The 16,734-nt window shown below is 49.0% G+C and overlaps 1 protein-coding gene across 2 annotated transcripts in view; it reads right to left on the minus strand.

The window, feature by feature from the left end:
• Positions 1–2,916, minus strand: part of LOC140397954 (uncharacterized) — a 36,205-nt gene extending 33,289 nt beyond the window's left edge. For both annotated transcript variants that reach the window (XM_072486208.1, XM_072486207.1), the window contains exon 1: positions 2,787–2,916. In XM_072486208.1, the coding sequence (XP_072342309.1) occupies positions 2,787–2,840 (54 nt within the window). In that variant the 5' untranslated portion in view covers positions 2,841–2,916. The remainder of the gene's footprint in view (positions 1–2,786) is intronic.
• Positions 2,917–16,734: the final 13,818 nt, after the last annotated feature.

Here is a 16,734-nt window from a genome sequence, read left to right on the forward strand (position 1 = left end):
GCTCCCATACCCTGCACTCCCAACCTGGCCTCCAAACAACCCCCATGGCTCCTCATATCGCTCATGTCACGATATACTCTCACCCACCCTCTATGTCCCCTCATGCATCATTATCTATTCTTGGCTGCGAGCCAAGAGAGCCATTAGTCTACTGAAACACCTGAGCCCCAAAGGGAAGATTAGTTGAGTGACAGTTCAAACTCTCCAATCAATGCTGGCCATTCCACAATATTCACTTACAAAAGATAGAGTTTCCAAGTGCTTGCAGTTTCAGCTGTTGAACATTTAAAGGGTCTGGATGATTGACACTTTTATTGGAATGTAGTAAATAGGTGTTTTGGTTATGAGGGTAGAAAGTGATCAATGAATGACTACTTTTTTAACACGTCTTACTGTCACTATTGGTATCATTGTTTCTATCCAGTGTATTCTGGGTCAACGGACATGGGAGTGCCGTACCTTGGCAATGGGGGACCATGAGAGGCGATTGGTGGTGAGGGTGGTGGGTACAGGGGGTCATGGATGGGGCATGGGGGAGTGTGGGGTTTGTGGCCTGGAGAGCCTTTGGATGTTTATTTTAGCTGGAGCGACATTCCACAACGATTAAACATCCCCCCCTCGGCAACTCAAAGACCCTGTGGCTGCTTATGAGATTTTCCCAGATCAGCCAGCCTGAAAGCAGCCCCGTCCCACCACAATGAAAATCCCATCTTTTGCAGGCGGCCTCTCCTTCGGCAAGCGCGACGAGCCGGGAGATTTCCCAACACTCGCTACCAGCCTCAAGGATGAAAATCCAGTCCAGGCCATTATTTCAGGTCGATTACCCCTCATCAGGAACAAAAAGTAATCAGACAGGAAACAACAGCGAGGGAATAAATTGAATAAAAAGAAGAAAGGAAATAAGAGACAAGGAGGCAGAATAAAAGAATGGAAGTTAGAGAGCGGGAAAAGCAGGAGAATGAGAGGAACAGACACGGGAGAAGGTAAAGACACATCCTCCCTGCACACAAGTACACACAGAGCCCGATTCAACTAAATGGGAACTCTAATGTTGCTCCATCCAGTTGTGAATGGTGGTGGACAATTAAAGAATTTACTGGCTCCACAAATTTCCCCATCCTCAATGATGGGGGAACCCTGCACATCAGTGCAAAAAACGAGGCCGAATCATTCGCAACCATCTTCAGTCAGAAGTGCTGAGTGGATAATCCATTGTGGCCTCCTCTTGAGATCCCCAGCTAGTCTTCAGCTTGTTTGATTCACCCCATGTGATATCAAGAAAAGGCTGAAGGTACTGGATACTGCAAAGGCTATGGGCCCTGATAACATTCCATCAATGTACAATGTGCTTGTGCTGTTAAGTGGCAAATAACATGCGTGCACCACAAGGGCCGGACAATGACCATCTCCAGCAAGAGAGAATCCAACCGCCTTCCTTTGACATTCAATGTCATTACCATTGCTGAATCCCCCAATATCAACATCCTGGGGGTTACCATGGCCCAAAAACGGAACTGGTCCAGCCATGCAAATACTACGGCTACAAGAGCAGGCCAGAGGCTAGGAATTCTGCATTGAGTAACCCACCTCCTGACTCCCAAAGCCAACCCACTATCTACAAGGCATTAGTCATGAGTGTAATGGAATCATGGAATCCCTTTGTGCAGAAGGAGACCGTTCGGCCCATCGAGTCTGCACCAACCCTTTGAAGGACCACTACCCCCATACACCCCGCCCTCACCCACTACCCCCATACACCCCGCCCTCACCCTGTAACCTCATAACCTAACCTGCACATCTCTGGACCCTAAGGGGCAATTTATCATGGCCAATCCACCTAACTCACACATCTTTGGACTCTGGGAAGAAATCTGAGCACCAGGAGGAAACCCACGCAGCCATGGGGAGAACGCACAAACTCCAAACAGACAGGCACACAAGGCTGGAATTGAACCCGGGTCCCTGGCGCCGTGAGGCAGCAGTGCTAACCACTGTGCCACCCTGTGGTGAGAATACTCTCAACTTGCCTGGATGAGTGCAATTCCAACAACACTCAAGAAGCTCAACATCAGCCAATACGAAGCAGCCCGCTTGATTGGCACCCCATCCACAAACATTCACTCCCTGTACCATCGATGCAGAGTGGCAGCCGCGTGTACCATCGACGGAATGCGCTGCAGTAACTCACCAAGGTTCTTTAGTAAGCACCTTCCAAACCCACAACCACTACCATCTAGAAGGACAAGAGCAGCAGATACCTGGGAACCCCACCACCTGGAGGTTCCCCTTCAAGTCACTCACCTCCCCGACTTTGAAATATATCGCCGTTCCTTCACTGTCGCTGGGCCAAAATCCTGGAAATCCCTCCCTAACAGCACTGTGGGTGTACCTACACCTCAGGGACTGCGGCAGTTCAGGAAGTCAGCTCACCACCACCTTCTCAAGGGCAATTAGGGAGGTGCGATAGATGCTGGCCGAGCGAGCGATGCCCACAGCGCCATGAATGAATTTTTAAAAAAAAGTTTGAGTACCCAATTCATTTTTTCCAATGAAGGGGCAATTTAGCGTGTTCAATCCACCTACCCTGCACATCTTTGGGTTGTGGGGGCGAAACCCACACAGACACGGGGAGAATGTGCAAACTCCACACGGACAGTGACCCAGAGCCGGGATCGAACCTGGGACCTCGGCGCCGTGAGACTGCAGTGCTACCACTGCTCCACCGTGCTGCCCTATGAATGAATTTTTTAAAATTACACTGGTCAAACCTCCCAGTTCAAACTCACCTTCCCAACCACCCTGGCAAGAAGGAAGAGCACTGTCATCAAGGTACCCAGCATTTCCTCGCTCCTCCGGGTAATTTTCTTCCTTCTAAAGTAGTTTTGGTGGTTTTCGCACAGCCGAGTGTTTCGCCGTGTGTGGACAGCAGTCAGACCAGTCTCAGCAAGACTGCCTTAAATCCACTAATGAGATAAAAGGCCTGATTTAGAGCCTCTGCATAATCTTTAACTGCGTGTCCTGTGCCCTTGTAATCACCCTTGGGCGCAGGTATTACAAACACCTCAATGCTTGAATCAATTGTGTGTGTTCAAGGCTGTGAGGGAAGGTAATGAACTGGTGCGTTCCTGATCCATTACATGATTTTGGAGTTAGAGACCGTATCCTAAAAAACAACAATTTGTCATCAATGCGGAGTGTAGAGCGGGATGGCCACTTCATCACCCACTTGTGTCACTGTCTCTGTCCCTGACTCATCCTTTGCCTTTCTTACTTCTGGACTTGATTATTCCAATGCTCCCGTCCCCCACCTGTCCCTACCCCCGAATGAACACTAACCGCCCGTCACCTAACTCACACCAAGGCCTGAATTGTCCATCACCCCTCTGTTCCTTAAACCTCTCTCCGCTTTCCCCCTTCTTAAAATGCTACGTAAAATCTAACCTCATTGATCAAATGATCACCAGCTCTAATATCTCCTTATATGGCACCGCAGTGTCAAACGTTGATTTGATGACACTCTTGGGAAGTGCCTTTTTTAATAGAATACCTACTGTGCAGAAGGAGGCCATTCGGCCCATCAAGTCTGCACCGACTCTCTGAAAGAGCATCCTATCCAGGCCCACTCCTATCCCCATAACCCCACCTAACCTTTGGTCACTAAGGGGCAATTTAGCATGGCCACTCCACCTCATCTGCGCATCTCTGGAATGTGAGAGGAAACCGGAGTACCCGGAGGAAACCCACACAGACACGGGGAGAACGTGCAAATCCCATACAGTCACCCGAGGTCGGAATTGAACCCGAGTCCCTGGTGCTGTGAGGCAGCAGTGCTGACCACTGTGCCACCGTGCCTTGCAGTGCCTGCTGTGTTAAAAGGCAACATCCAAATGAAGTGTTATTAAATGCGCCGTCTAACTTTCTTTCGCTCTTAGAATTAGAAGACTTCCTGCATTGAGATACACATGAGGCAGTTAATGCACATGTTTCGTTTCCTACAGCTTGTTATTCCTGGTGGAATAGCTCACCGGCCCAAATCTCCAGATTGAGGGAGCACCACTCCAAGGGGCTGCCCCCACTCTTACCATCTGCATGCTGGAAGGATTTGCAGGTGGATCATCAACCTGTTTGACCGCATTATGAACGCACCTTCCTCGGTCAGTGGGATTCAAATCCTTAAGCATGTGTTTCAAAGGCCACCACACAACCTCCTTTCTATTATACACCCAACCCAGAAAGGACCATTTTGCTGAAGATGTCACCCAATATGGGTGGCATGGTGGTTAACACTGCTGTCTCACAGCGCCAGCGACCCGGGTTCGATTCCAGCCTCGGGTCACTGTCTGTGCGGAGTCTGCACGTTCTCCCCGTGTCTGCGTGGGTTTCCTCCGGGAGCTCCGGCTTCATCCCACAGTCCAAAGATGTGCAGGTTAGGTGGTTTGACCGTGTTACAATCATCACTTAGTGTCCAAAAGCTTATGTGGAGTTATAGGGATAGGCGGCGGGAGTGGGCCTAGGTTAGGGTGCTCTTTCGGAGGGTCGGCGCAGATTCAATGGACCAAATGGTCTCCTTCCGCACTGTCGGGATTCTCTGATATTGTTTGCATCACCTGTCAATTTATAACACACCAAATTGGAACAGTTAATTCAAAGATGGGGGTGGGAATCATCATTGAGACAAATCCTTTGTCTAGATGTTGGGAGTTTCCCCCTCTTGGTTTTAATCAAGTGGAAACTAATTTGCAGTTAGAATTTGTTTCAACAATGTGGTGAGGTTGCTCTATGGACAGCAATAATGCGTGAACGTTTAACTGAAATTCTTTTGACCAATTTTAACAGAGCTGTTAGCTCATTTAATTTAATTTAAGCGGCACGGTGGTACAGTGGTTAGCACTGCTGCCTCATAGCGCTAGGATTCGATTCCAGCCTCAGGTGACTGCCTGTGCGGAGTCTGCATGTTCTTCCCGTGTCTGCGTGGGTTTCCTTCAGCAGCTCCGGTCTCCTCCTGCAGTCCAAAGATGTGCAGGTTAGGTGGATTGGCCATGGTAAATTTCCCTTAGTGCCCGAAAATAGGTGGGGTTACGGGATAGGGCATGAGCCTGGGTAGGGAGCCCTTTTCGGAGGGTCGTTGCATACTGGATGGCATGATTAACTTCCTTCTGCGCCGTTGGTTAGGCCGGGGTGCCCTGCGCGGGTGTTGGGAGGAGTGCAGGGGGGGAGGGATGCCAGGACCCTCCCATAGTGCGTTGGGGCTTGGGGGGGTCAGGAGTCGTGCTGGGGGCCTTGGAGATCAGGACGCCATTTAAAAATGCGTCTTAATCTCTCGCTATACTGAGGATTCCGACACGCGGAGTTCCTCGGTGTAGAAAACGGGGCTATGTTCCCCGCTGAGGCCCCTTATTTATTGTGAGTGGCGTTGTATAGCCATATGTTTCTCAGCTCTCGCTATGGGACTTCGCTCCCTTTCAGTTGAATCATGCCCAGTCTTTGAGTATCTTTAAGGCAGAGCTGGATAGATTCTTGATAAGCAAAGGGGTGAAAGGTTATCAGGGATAGATGAGAATGTGGAGTTGAGATTGCAATCAGATCGGCCATGATCTTTTTGGATACCAGAGTAGGTTTGAGGGGCTGAGTGGCCTGCCTTGCTCCTAATTCATACATTTGTATGCTGTTAGGAAGGAAATTCCTGAAGTTCGAGTTACCCCCGGGAAATGCCTTTAGATGTATGCAGGTGAGGGCTTTTGTGAGGCGACAGGTGAGGGAATTCCCGTTGCTCCCGGCACAAGAAGTTCAAGATCGTGTGATCTCGGGTGTATGGGCCGGGGAGGGCAAGGTGTCGGAAATACACCAGGAGTTGAAAGAAGAGGGGGAAGCGCTGGTAGAAGAGTTGAAGGGTAAATGGGAGGAGGAGCTGGGGGAGGAGATCGAGGAAGGTCTGTGGGTTGATGCCCTAGGTAGGGTTAATTCCTCCTCCTCGTGTGCCAGGCTCAGCCTGATACAATTTAAGGTGGTCCACAGAGCGCACTTGACGGGGGTGAGGTTGAGTAGGTTCTTTGGGCTAGAGGACAGATGTGGAAGGTGCTCAGGGAGCCCAGCGAACCATGTCCATATGTTTTGATCATGCCCGGCACTGGAGGGGTTCTGGAGAGGAGTGGCGGGAGCAATATCTCAGGTGGTGAAAGTCCGGGTCAAGCCAAGCTGGGGGCTAGCAATATTTGGAGTAGTGGACGAACCGGGAGTGCAGGAGGCGAAAGAGGCCGGCATTCTGGCCTTTGCGTCCCTAGTAGCCCGGCGAAGGATCTTGCTAATGTGGAAGGAGGCGAAGCCCCCCAGCCTGGAGGCCTGGATAAATGATATGGCTGGGTTCATAAAGTTGGAGAGGATTAAGTTCGCCTTGAGAGGGTCTGCGCAGGGGTTCTTCAGGCGGTGGCAACCGTTCCTAGACTATCTCGCGGAGCGTTAGAGGAAGGTCGGTCAGCAGCAGCAGCAACCTTGGGGGGGGTGGCGGGGACGTCCTGGGAGGGGGGGGAGCGGGGGGGGAAAGAAGGGGGGACTGCCTGGGAGGGTGGATGAGCAAGAGATAACATGAAGGGTTGGGGAAACTGGCACGTACGGGTGAGGGCCAATGTACAAAGCTGTGTAAATATATCATTTTGCCATGTATATATCTTGCTCTGCGCGATTTCTCGTTTTTTTTTGTTACGGGGGGGGTGGGGGGGGTTATTGTTTGTAAGGGAGAAAAATTGTGTTAAAAACTTTAATGAATATTTTTTTTTAAAAGGAAGGAAATTCCTGGATAATGACTCAGCAACAATGATATAGGCCCAGGTCAGGCTGGTATGTGAATCAGGAATTTACAGGTGGCGGTGTTCCCAGGTGCCCGCTGCCCTTGTTCTTCTAGGTGGCAGAGTTTGCTATTTTGGAAAGTTTGAAGGAGCCTTGGGAAGTTCCTGCAATGCATCTTGCATATGATGTACATTGCGCCAGTGGTGGAGGGAGTGAATGGTTAAAATGGGCAGCACGGCAGCATAGTGGTTAGCACAATTGCTTCACAGCTCCTGGGTCTCAGGTTCGATTCCCGGCTTGGGTCAATATCTGTGCGGAGTCTGCACGTTCTCCCCCTGTGTGTGCGTGGGTTTCCTCTGGGTTCTCCGGTTTCCTCCCACAGTCCAAAGATGTGCAGGTTAGGTGGATTGGCCGCGCTAAATTGCCCTTAGTGTCCAAAATTGCCCTTAGTGTTGGGTGGGGTTACTGGGTTATGGGGATAGGGTGGAGGTGTTGACCTTGGGTAGGGTGCTCTTTCCAAGAGCCGGTGCAGGCTCGATGGGCCGAATGGCCTCCTTCTGCACTGTAAATTCTATGATCTATGGTGAATGGGGTGTCGTCGAAGTGGGCGCCTTTGACCTGGGCCGTGTCGAGCTTCTCAATTATTACTGGAGCTGCACTCACCAATGCACGTTTTGGAGGTGTACAGAAATTCCCGAAGTTTGAGGGGCTAGTGCAAAGCAATGGAGGAAATTGAAAACATGGAAGATAATTTTAAAAGTGTGCCTTTGCTGAATTTAGGGCAGCAATCAGAGGAGCACTGAGTTCGGATACTGTGGCATTTGATAATACAGCAATTTTGAATATTATAAAACTGTGTGTCTACCTCCAATGCCCTCAGGTACCATTAGGAGTAGGCTCCAGGGAAGCAGTAAAATTAATTTCATAGCATGTCACTGGCTATAAACATCATGGAGCGTGATAGAAAACATGATGATCACAATAATGATACTACATAGACTCCCCATTTAGTAAAATGTTAGTTTGTTTTACTTTAAGTGCTCATTATCTTCAGGTAGAAGTGGAGTCAGTAATGAAACAACAATTCCAAACACGTTTTGACTCACTGGGATCTCCGTTTTCCAATCCAACCTCCAGTTTCCTACGAGCAGTGACTTTTTGCTGGTCCGCAACCCAAGAGCCCATTCATGCTTGATCCAAAGGGTCAATTCGTGAGGTCAACAGAGGCAGTGGGTGTTGACAGGCAATATGACAGTGGAAGATATCTTTTTTTTAAATTTAGGTCTATGAAATGAAAATGAAAATCGCTTATTGTCACAAGTAGGCTTCAATGAAGTTACTGTGAAAAGCCCCTAGTCGCCACACTCCAGCGCCTGTTCGGGAAGGCTGGTACAGGAATTGAACTGTGTTGCTGGCCTGCCTTGGTCTGCTTTAAAAGCCAGCTATTTAGCCCAGTGTGCTAAACCAGCCCCAGATGGTGAATGGGGTGTTGCTGAAGTGGGTGCCTTTGACCTGGGCCGTGTCGAGCTTTTTTTCCCAATTAAGGGGCAATTTAGCGTGGCCAATTCACCCATCCTGCTCATCTTTGGGTTGTGGGGGTGAAACCCACGCAAACACGGGGAGAAAGTCCACACGGACAGTGACCCAGAGCCGGTATCGAACCTGGGACCTCGGCGCCGTGAGGCTGCAGTACTAACCACTGTGCCATCGTGCTGCCCGACAGTGAACGATATCTTAGCCAAGCCAGATCTGATTGCTACCTGACACAGGTGTACCATCCTACAAAGACAAATCTCATTGCACATAGACACGGATCAATGTTCATCATTCTAACATCAACTTGTATTTTTTCTTATTGCCTCATCTGACTCCAGGACATTTTATTATGTTTATCAAAGTAATGAAGGCCATTTTTGTTTTCTGTTGAGAAAATGTGAAGAGAATAATTAGCACCAGTCCTGGCTCAGTTGGTAGCAGACCACCACCTTCTCAAAGGTAATTAGGGATGTGCAATAAGTGCCGGCCAAGCCAGCAATGCCCACATCGCACAATTGGATAAAAAATATAAACAAAATACTTACCTCGGAGCCAGAAAATTCTCGGACAAACCCCACTCCATGACTTGAGCTCAAAAGTCAACATTAACATGTACTCCAATGCAGCGCTGAGGAAGTGCTGTACTGCTGGACATACTGCTTTTCAGATGAGGTGGTAAACTTGGATAACTTCAAGGTAATAAGGCAGAGTCAACATGGTTTTGTGAAAATGAAATCATGTTTAACCAACTTATTGGAGGTCTTTGAGTAAGTAAGGTGCTGTGGATAAAGGGGAACCAATAGATGTACCGTACTTAGATTTCCAGAAGGTATTTGATAAAGTGCCACATCAAAATGATTGCGGAAAATAAAAGCTCATTGTGTAGGGGGTAACATTTTGGCATGGAAAGAAGATCGGTGAGCTAACATGAAATAGAGAGTAGGCATAAATGGGACACTTTCAGGCTGGCAAGATGTAACGAGTGGTGTGTCGCAGGGATCAGTGCTGGAATCTCAACAGTTTACAATTTATATAAATCTGAGGGGGTATAGCTCCGTGGCAGAGCATTTGCGGCAGGTAAAATAAGTTCCTGGTTCAGATCTGGGTGCATGATTTGGTGCTTGGTTGCCGTATTCTGTACATTATTGGGTGGCACGGTAGCACAGTGATTAGCACTGCTGCCTCACATCACCAGGGATCCAGGCTCGACTCCAGCCATGGGTGACTGTCTGTGCGGAGTTTGCACGTTCTCCCCCGTGTCTGCGTGGGTTTCCTCCGGGTGCTCCGGTTTCCTCCCACAGTCCAAAGATGTGCAGGTTAGGTGGGGTTACGGGGATAGGGTGCGGGAAGGGGGCCCGGGTGGGTCAGCACAGACTAAATGAGTTGAATGGACTGCTTCTGCACTGTAGGGATTTTATGGAAATGAATCAGAGGAAGGGATTGAAGGGGTGGAGGGTTAGATTTTGGGCTCATGTCTCTGGATTGGGCTCTGAATGCACAACCAACTGACTAACTGAACAATGGCTATGATGCTTGAGGTGTTCAAAGGACATGTCGGCATTCACTGTGCAAATCACAAATTAGAAATGACCTCCTGGGTGAGATATCAGTGGATGTGGGTAGAACCGTAACCCAGGAAGGAGTCAATGTTTGGAGGTTGTGAAAAGTTTGCTCAGGAACACAGATTTAAACTTCATCCGTGGCTCCCTGGTATAAACCAAGACCACAAAAGGACTGGACAGCCCTTGTAGGCTCATAGACAGACCACCATGGAACTCCAGAATGTTGTACACTACGAGGAGCCAGAGCCAGACTGCCTCGTGTTATGGGCCGGGGTTCAGAGAACCCCAAAGTGTATCATGGAGTGCACCTGACCCACAACTTTTAATAGATTGTGGTATGGGGAGCACACGACCCACTCTACAGGTGTGGTACAGCAGAAATGGAAAAGTGTTTTTAAAGCAAAACAATGTTTATTCTATGAACTCAAGTTAACCTTTTTAAAACATACAGTGAACATCTTAGCAACCATTAATTCAAATACGCCCTCCAAAGAATACAACACTAAGTAATCCTTTAAAGCTTTCCTTTTAACATCCATAAGACTTAAAACACCTTTTACCAGAAGCACCTCAGGTTAAAGTCACTACTGTTATTAGTTTTAAGTCACCAAGATCGATTTACTGTCTAGATTGGAGAGAGAAACTCATACACCTCCTGGCTGTGGCTGCAGCTATCCAGCTCTGAAAATGAAACTAAAACACACCCTGCAGCAAACAGCCTAAAATGACAGTATAAAGCTGACAGACAGCCCAGCTCCACCCACTCTCTGACATCACTGCAGTGGTAAACACCCATTTTTTTAAAGGCACTCTCACATGACACTCAGCAAACACTGCACATGTTAAGAATTCTTGCCAATTGCAGACCAGGAAATGGGAGTTTGCAGCCACGTTAATGTCAATCAAGAAGTTTGGAAAGTGAAAGTAATCTAGAAGCCTCTGTGTGATGAGCAAACTGTTCAGACCCCTATTAAAGCAGCATTATTGAACTGTCTGGGTTAGCTATTACCATCACTGTTAGCAACAGTTTCAACAATAGTGCTCCTCTAGTCAAGGAGTCAGGTAATCAAATTCAATTTCCTCAATAATTTGACAATTTAACTTGAACCTTTGTTGCAGTAAATGTGGTACATTGTCTCCTACTGACTATTAGAAGTTGAATGACACCGACTCTGTCATAAGGTGAGAGTGTTAGCAGTGGTTTCTAGGCACTGGGATTACGTTCTGTACTCGCTCACCAGCAAATGCAATGTCATTAGCTTGCTATTAGAAAAAGAGTGCAATCCTGTTGCGGTGCAGTAAATGCAGATGTCAAAGATATTCCTGTGCGAGAAAGGGTTCAGCGTGATTTCCCTGGGATTAAATACAGCTCCAGCTGATGGGATGGATCAATTGTCATTCTTCAGCCTCCAAGGTCTTACTGAAAATGTAGATTCCAGCTGCGTCTCCGATTTACCGCATGTGGATTCCAAATTTACCGTGTTCACCTTCATTGCTTTCCATTTCCCTCGTGGTGTTTGACAAGGTGTTTACCAAAGTTCGCTTCCACGGCTACATTTCCTCCCTCAGCGAACTGGCTCCAACTTACCAGGATCTAACTCTGACCCGCTGTTCTGCTCAACCTCCTCCACACCTCCCGACTATATAATCCATCACATTTCTCCCCCTCTTCAGGTAATCAAAGAGCCACGGGGACTCTAAACATTGGGTGCGATTCTCCATTCCTGAGACTAAGTGTTGATGCCAGGGCAGGATTTGTGGACTTTCTCGACCGCAAAACTGGCGGTGAAGCTGGACTGGTTCAGCGGCTGCGTAGGGGCTAGCACCGGTGCCACGTGGAACACAATCGATTCCAATGAGAAACGGTGTACCATTGCCGCAGCCTGCAAGGCAGCCATGCATGCCGATGACAGCCCAACTTGAACTTAGGGCCACAGGGTCGAATGGATGCCCCCCCACCCCCCTCCCACCCCCCCAGGCCACCCCATAGATGCCCTCTGACCCCAGCCGACCCATCAGCTGTGTAGGCATGCTCCAGCACAACTAATGGTATCTCGTTGGCTGGGATGGCATATGTTAGCATTATAATGTGTATATGCGGCTGCAGCTTGTCAGCCTCCTGTCGGGAAGTCGGCTCATCGGAGGCAGAGGATCACGGAGAATACCGGGTCAAGCACCCTAATTATGTGCAAACCGTGTTTACTGTACGTGCATTCTGGACCACATTGACACCGCTGTCCAGGTGACAGAGAATTGTGACTTGAGTCACATCGGCACACGACCTGATTTTGGCGTCGGAACCTATTCGCTTCCCAATTGCGTTTCGCGATTTCGGCATCCGCCAACTGAGAATCCCACCCATTATCTCTGTTTCTCTCTCTCCAGAACCTGCCAGACCTGCTGAGTTTATCCAGCATCTTCCATTTTTGTTATTCAAAATGAGTTTGCACCCAATCTCAAAGCAGGTATCTACATGGTGTATTACATCTCAGTTGGTATCAAGTTCACGAGACCTGATATAAAAGTCGAGGCTGGCACTCTCGTGCTGCAGTACCTTTTTCATTCATTCATTGGATGTGGATGTCACTGGCTGGGCCAGCATTTGTTGTCCATCCCTGATTGGCTTGACCTGGGTGGCTTGGTAGGCCACCTTCAGGGAAAGAGGGGAGGAAGGAATTTGAAGGCAAGGAAGGTGAGCAATTCACCGGGTTTTAGGGGGCTAGCACGGCACTGGGGTGCTGCGCACAGCACTCCGGCACCGGCGCATGCGCGTGGTTTCCGTCTCTGCACCGGCGCAGAGCAACGTGTCGGGGACCTAACAGCGGGCCGCGTGGAAGGAGGTAGGTCCCCTCCAGATCGTGGCCGCCCGCTAATCGGAAGCCCCCGATCGTGGGCCTGGACCCCATGGAGGACCACCCTGGAGTCAGATCCCCCGCCCAACCCCACCAGGACGTCCACAGCGGCCGCGGGTCCGAGATCCCGCCGGGTGGTACCAGGTTTGTACCACGCCTGTGGAGTTTGCACATTCTCCCCGTGTCTGCGTGGGTTTCGCCCCCACAACCCAAAGATGTGCAGGTAGGTGGATTGGCCACGCTAAATTGCCCTGTTGCCTTTTCTGTGGCTCTGCTGTAACTACGGCAATCAATGAGGTTGCCCTCCTTTCTTTTGATATCTATATTCTAATGCTCAGAGTCACCAGGTACCACCACAAGGTTCAACCGGCTATCGATCAAGAGCCAAACACCAGTTAGTTAGTTCAAGGTCAAGGGTACTTTATTTACACACACAATGGATCATGCAACATAAACACTACTACACCTAGCGACTAAGACAACCTGTACTTAACTTCAGGCACCCGGCTTAGGTCAGAGAAACAGTGGCCGTTGTTCGATTCTGGATCTATCGAGTTTGAAGAAGTAACTGCTGCTTAGCAAGACTCATCTGTCTGGTAGCGAGCGTTGAACTTCAACTTGCTTCTGGTGTTGCTGCGATTGGAGATGGTCGTAGCCGGGGCACCAGGTCCAAGAGAGGACGAACACATGGCGGACTCTCTTCTTATGCTTGAAGGTTTTCGCGCTCTTTTGGGCGGTCCTTCAGTTTGGACCCCACTGATTGGGTGATCCTTGATCACTATGTTCGATTTCGAACCAATAAATGGGCGGGTGCCTGGATGGCTGGGCGTGTCCCAAGCGGTCGCTGACCCTGTTGTTTACGCTTCCCTAGTACAGGGAGTTGCACCAAAATGTCTGGGACTATACTGGTCGCTCGAGTACCAGTCCTTTGTCTGGTGGAGATGGGCCATCAAATGCTAATCGGCTCATCAAATGTTAATTGGTCGGAGTTTCGATACCGTCTGGACTCCTCACTCGCAAATATACATTTCAGGCTCTGAGCCTGCCTGAGTCTTGCTCTGTCCATTTTACCCGCCATGCTTTGCGAGCTTCTCTGTTCCTGGTTGTAAGTGGCCATCCCAGATGGCTACAGCCCCTTAATTGGAAAAAATGAATTGGACAGTCTAAAGTTTAAAAAAAAAGGTTTGAACCACGCCAAGGGGGCTCAGCGAGGGTTCGGCCCGTCGCCCGCGGAGAATCGCTGTGGGGGCCTATTTCAGCAGCCCTCGACCGGCGCCGCGGCAGCCGCGCAGGCGCGATTGGCGCCGATTCTCCGGCGACCGGAGAATCGGCCGCCCGGCGTCGGAGCGGCGTGGCAGGAATTTCCAGCGCCCTCAGCGATTCTCCAACCCGTCGCGGGCTTGGAGAATCCCGGCCATAATGTGGCAAAAATTAGGGGTAAGTCAGAGGATTGGGAAAGTTTTAAAAACCAACAAAAGATGACCAAAATAATAATAAAGGGGGAGAAGATAAACCATGAGGGTCAAACAGCAAATAATATAAAAACGGACAGCAAGAGCTTCTTTAAATATATAGAAAGGAAGAGAGAAAGCAAAGTGAACATAGGCCCCTTAGAAAATGAGACGGGGGAAATAATAATGGGGAACCAGGAAACGGCAGACAAGTTAAATAAATACTTTGTGTCAATCTTCACAGTGGAAGACACTAATAATATACTTAAAATACTAAATAATCAAGGGGCAAAAGCGGGGAAGGAAATAAATACAAAAACAACCACTCGTGGAAAGTTGCCAGGGAAACTACTGGGGATACAGGTTGATAAATCCCCTGGACCTATTAGTTTCCATTTCAGGATATTAAAGGAAGTAGTTACACAGATAGTCAATGCACTGGGAGTAATCTTCGAAGAATTCTTATTTTCTAGAAAAGTCCCAGAGGATTGGAAAACTGCCAATTTATTCAAATGAAAAGAAGGACGAGCAAAACAGGGAACTATAGGCCAGTTACTTTAATATCTGTTCTTGGGAAGATATTAGAGTCCATTATAAAGGATGTAATAGCAGAGCATATGGAAATGCATAATAGATTCAAGCAAAGACAGCAATTTCAATTGAGTGTTAGATTACAGCCCTCCCACCCACTGGCCCCTCCGAAGCCTTCCAAATCCTGGGCGATTTGCCCACCCAAACAAAGTCTGAGATTTATTTATCTGCCCTCCAAAAGAAAGCCGTTGGAAGGAATAGCGGGAGAGACTGAAAGACAAATAAAAACCTCAGGTTCGGGGTGGGAGATAGAGGAGGGATGTCCGAGGTAGGTTCTTTACTCAGAGAGTGGTTAGGGTGCGGAATGGACTGCCCGCTGCGATTGTGGAGTCGGACACTTTAGGAACTTTCAAGCGGTTATTGGATAGGCACATGGAGCACACCAGAATGACTTTGTTTGGGTGGGCAAATCGCCCAGGATGTGGAAGGCTTCAGAGGGGCCAGTGGGTGGGAGGGCTGGCGCTTCCAAACCCGCTGTATTATTATGAGGCAGCAAATATGGAAAAGGTGCGACGGTGGTGGGGGGTTGGGGGGTGGCGCAGAATGGCTACAAGTGGAGGAGGCCTCCTGTGTTGGGGTGTGCTTAGATACAGTTTGGGGTGGTGCAGAGGATCCATATAATTCGGGTTCTTATGAGCAGGTTCTTCCCTAAGGTAGAGGGCAAATGTGAGAGGTGCGCAAGGGGGCCTGCAAATCCACAGTCCCCAATATGTTTTGGTCTTGCCCGAAGCTAGGGGGATTCTGGACACTGTCGGCAATCGGGGTGGGGGGGGTGGGGTGGGGGGGGGGGGTGGGGGGGAGGATGGCACCATGCTGATTGGTAGCGGTTTTGGGGGTTTCGGAGCTGCTACTGAAGGGGAGGGGGATGGCGATGTCATCTGATTGCCCTGCAACGAATCCTAATGGAGTGGGGGTTGGCAGTGCAGCCGCTGGGGTCGGCGTGGTTTGAGGCTATGGTGGAGTTTCGACAATTGGAAAAAATTAAGTTCAGTCTCGGAGGGTCGGAGGAGGGATTTTATGTAAGCTGGAGCCTGTTTTGGACTCTATTCTAGGATCTGTTTGTCCCCACCTGTTATGGGGGGGGGGGGGGGGGGGGGGGGGGGTGGGGGGGGGTTTGTCGGGGCGGTGTTGTGTTAGTTAAGGTGAGAAAATGGGAAAATTGACACACAATTTGTGATTTGGTTGTGCCTTTGGATGTCTATGCGACTCGTTAATTGTGCTTGGAAAAAAATATAATTTTTAAAAAGAAGGTTATGGGGATAAGGTGGGAAAGTGAAGTCGAGATTATGTCAGATCAGCCATGATCTCGCTGAATGACGGAGAAGACCCGATGGGCCGAATGGCATACTCCTGCTCCTACGCCTTACGACCTTACAATGGTAGTTGTTAAGGGTAACTAGGGTTAGGCAATAAATCCTGGCCCAGCCAATGGTGCCCACATCATGTAAATGAATTTTCAAAAATCCACCCAATCCTTAAAGAGCCTATTCATAAAATATGACCATTAAATGGTAAAAATTACACGTTTCCTGTGTATTCCCTCAGCTTTTTATTCCATATGCATTTATAATTATTTCTAGCATTTGAATTCCGCTTGAACGCAAAATGACTCAAACGGATTCAGTGCAAAATCAGATTTTGAGCGAACGTTAATTGCCATCTCGCGTTGGGAAGCATTCTTATTGGTTCTGCGGAGTGCAGTGACACCTAGTGGGGAGGAGGGTGCCTGAACTGAACGGATTCACTGTGTTGAGCAGCAAGTGTACATGCCATGCTTGGCCTCGGGGGAACAGTGCGTCTGAAAAGGGACAGTCCTCTGTTTCAAGATGGATGTGCTAAAGCAGGCCTTCTGACCCGACACAAAAGTATGCATTTGGTTAAGGCCAATTTTGTCGAAAAACTCCACAGAGGATAATGGGGTCATGTAAAGGGATCAACATGTGTTCTCAGGTGTGCAGT

The sequence above is a fragment of the Scyliorhinus torazame genome, chromosome 21 (genome assembly GCF_047496885.1).
Source record: "Scyliorhinus torazame isolate Kashiwa2021f chromosome 21, sScyTor2.1, whole genome shotgun sequence".
NCBI classification, from domain to species: domain Eukaryota; kingdom Metazoa; phylum Chordata; class Chondrichthyes; order Carcharhiniformes; family Scyliorhinidae; genus Scyliorhinus; species Scyliorhinus torazame.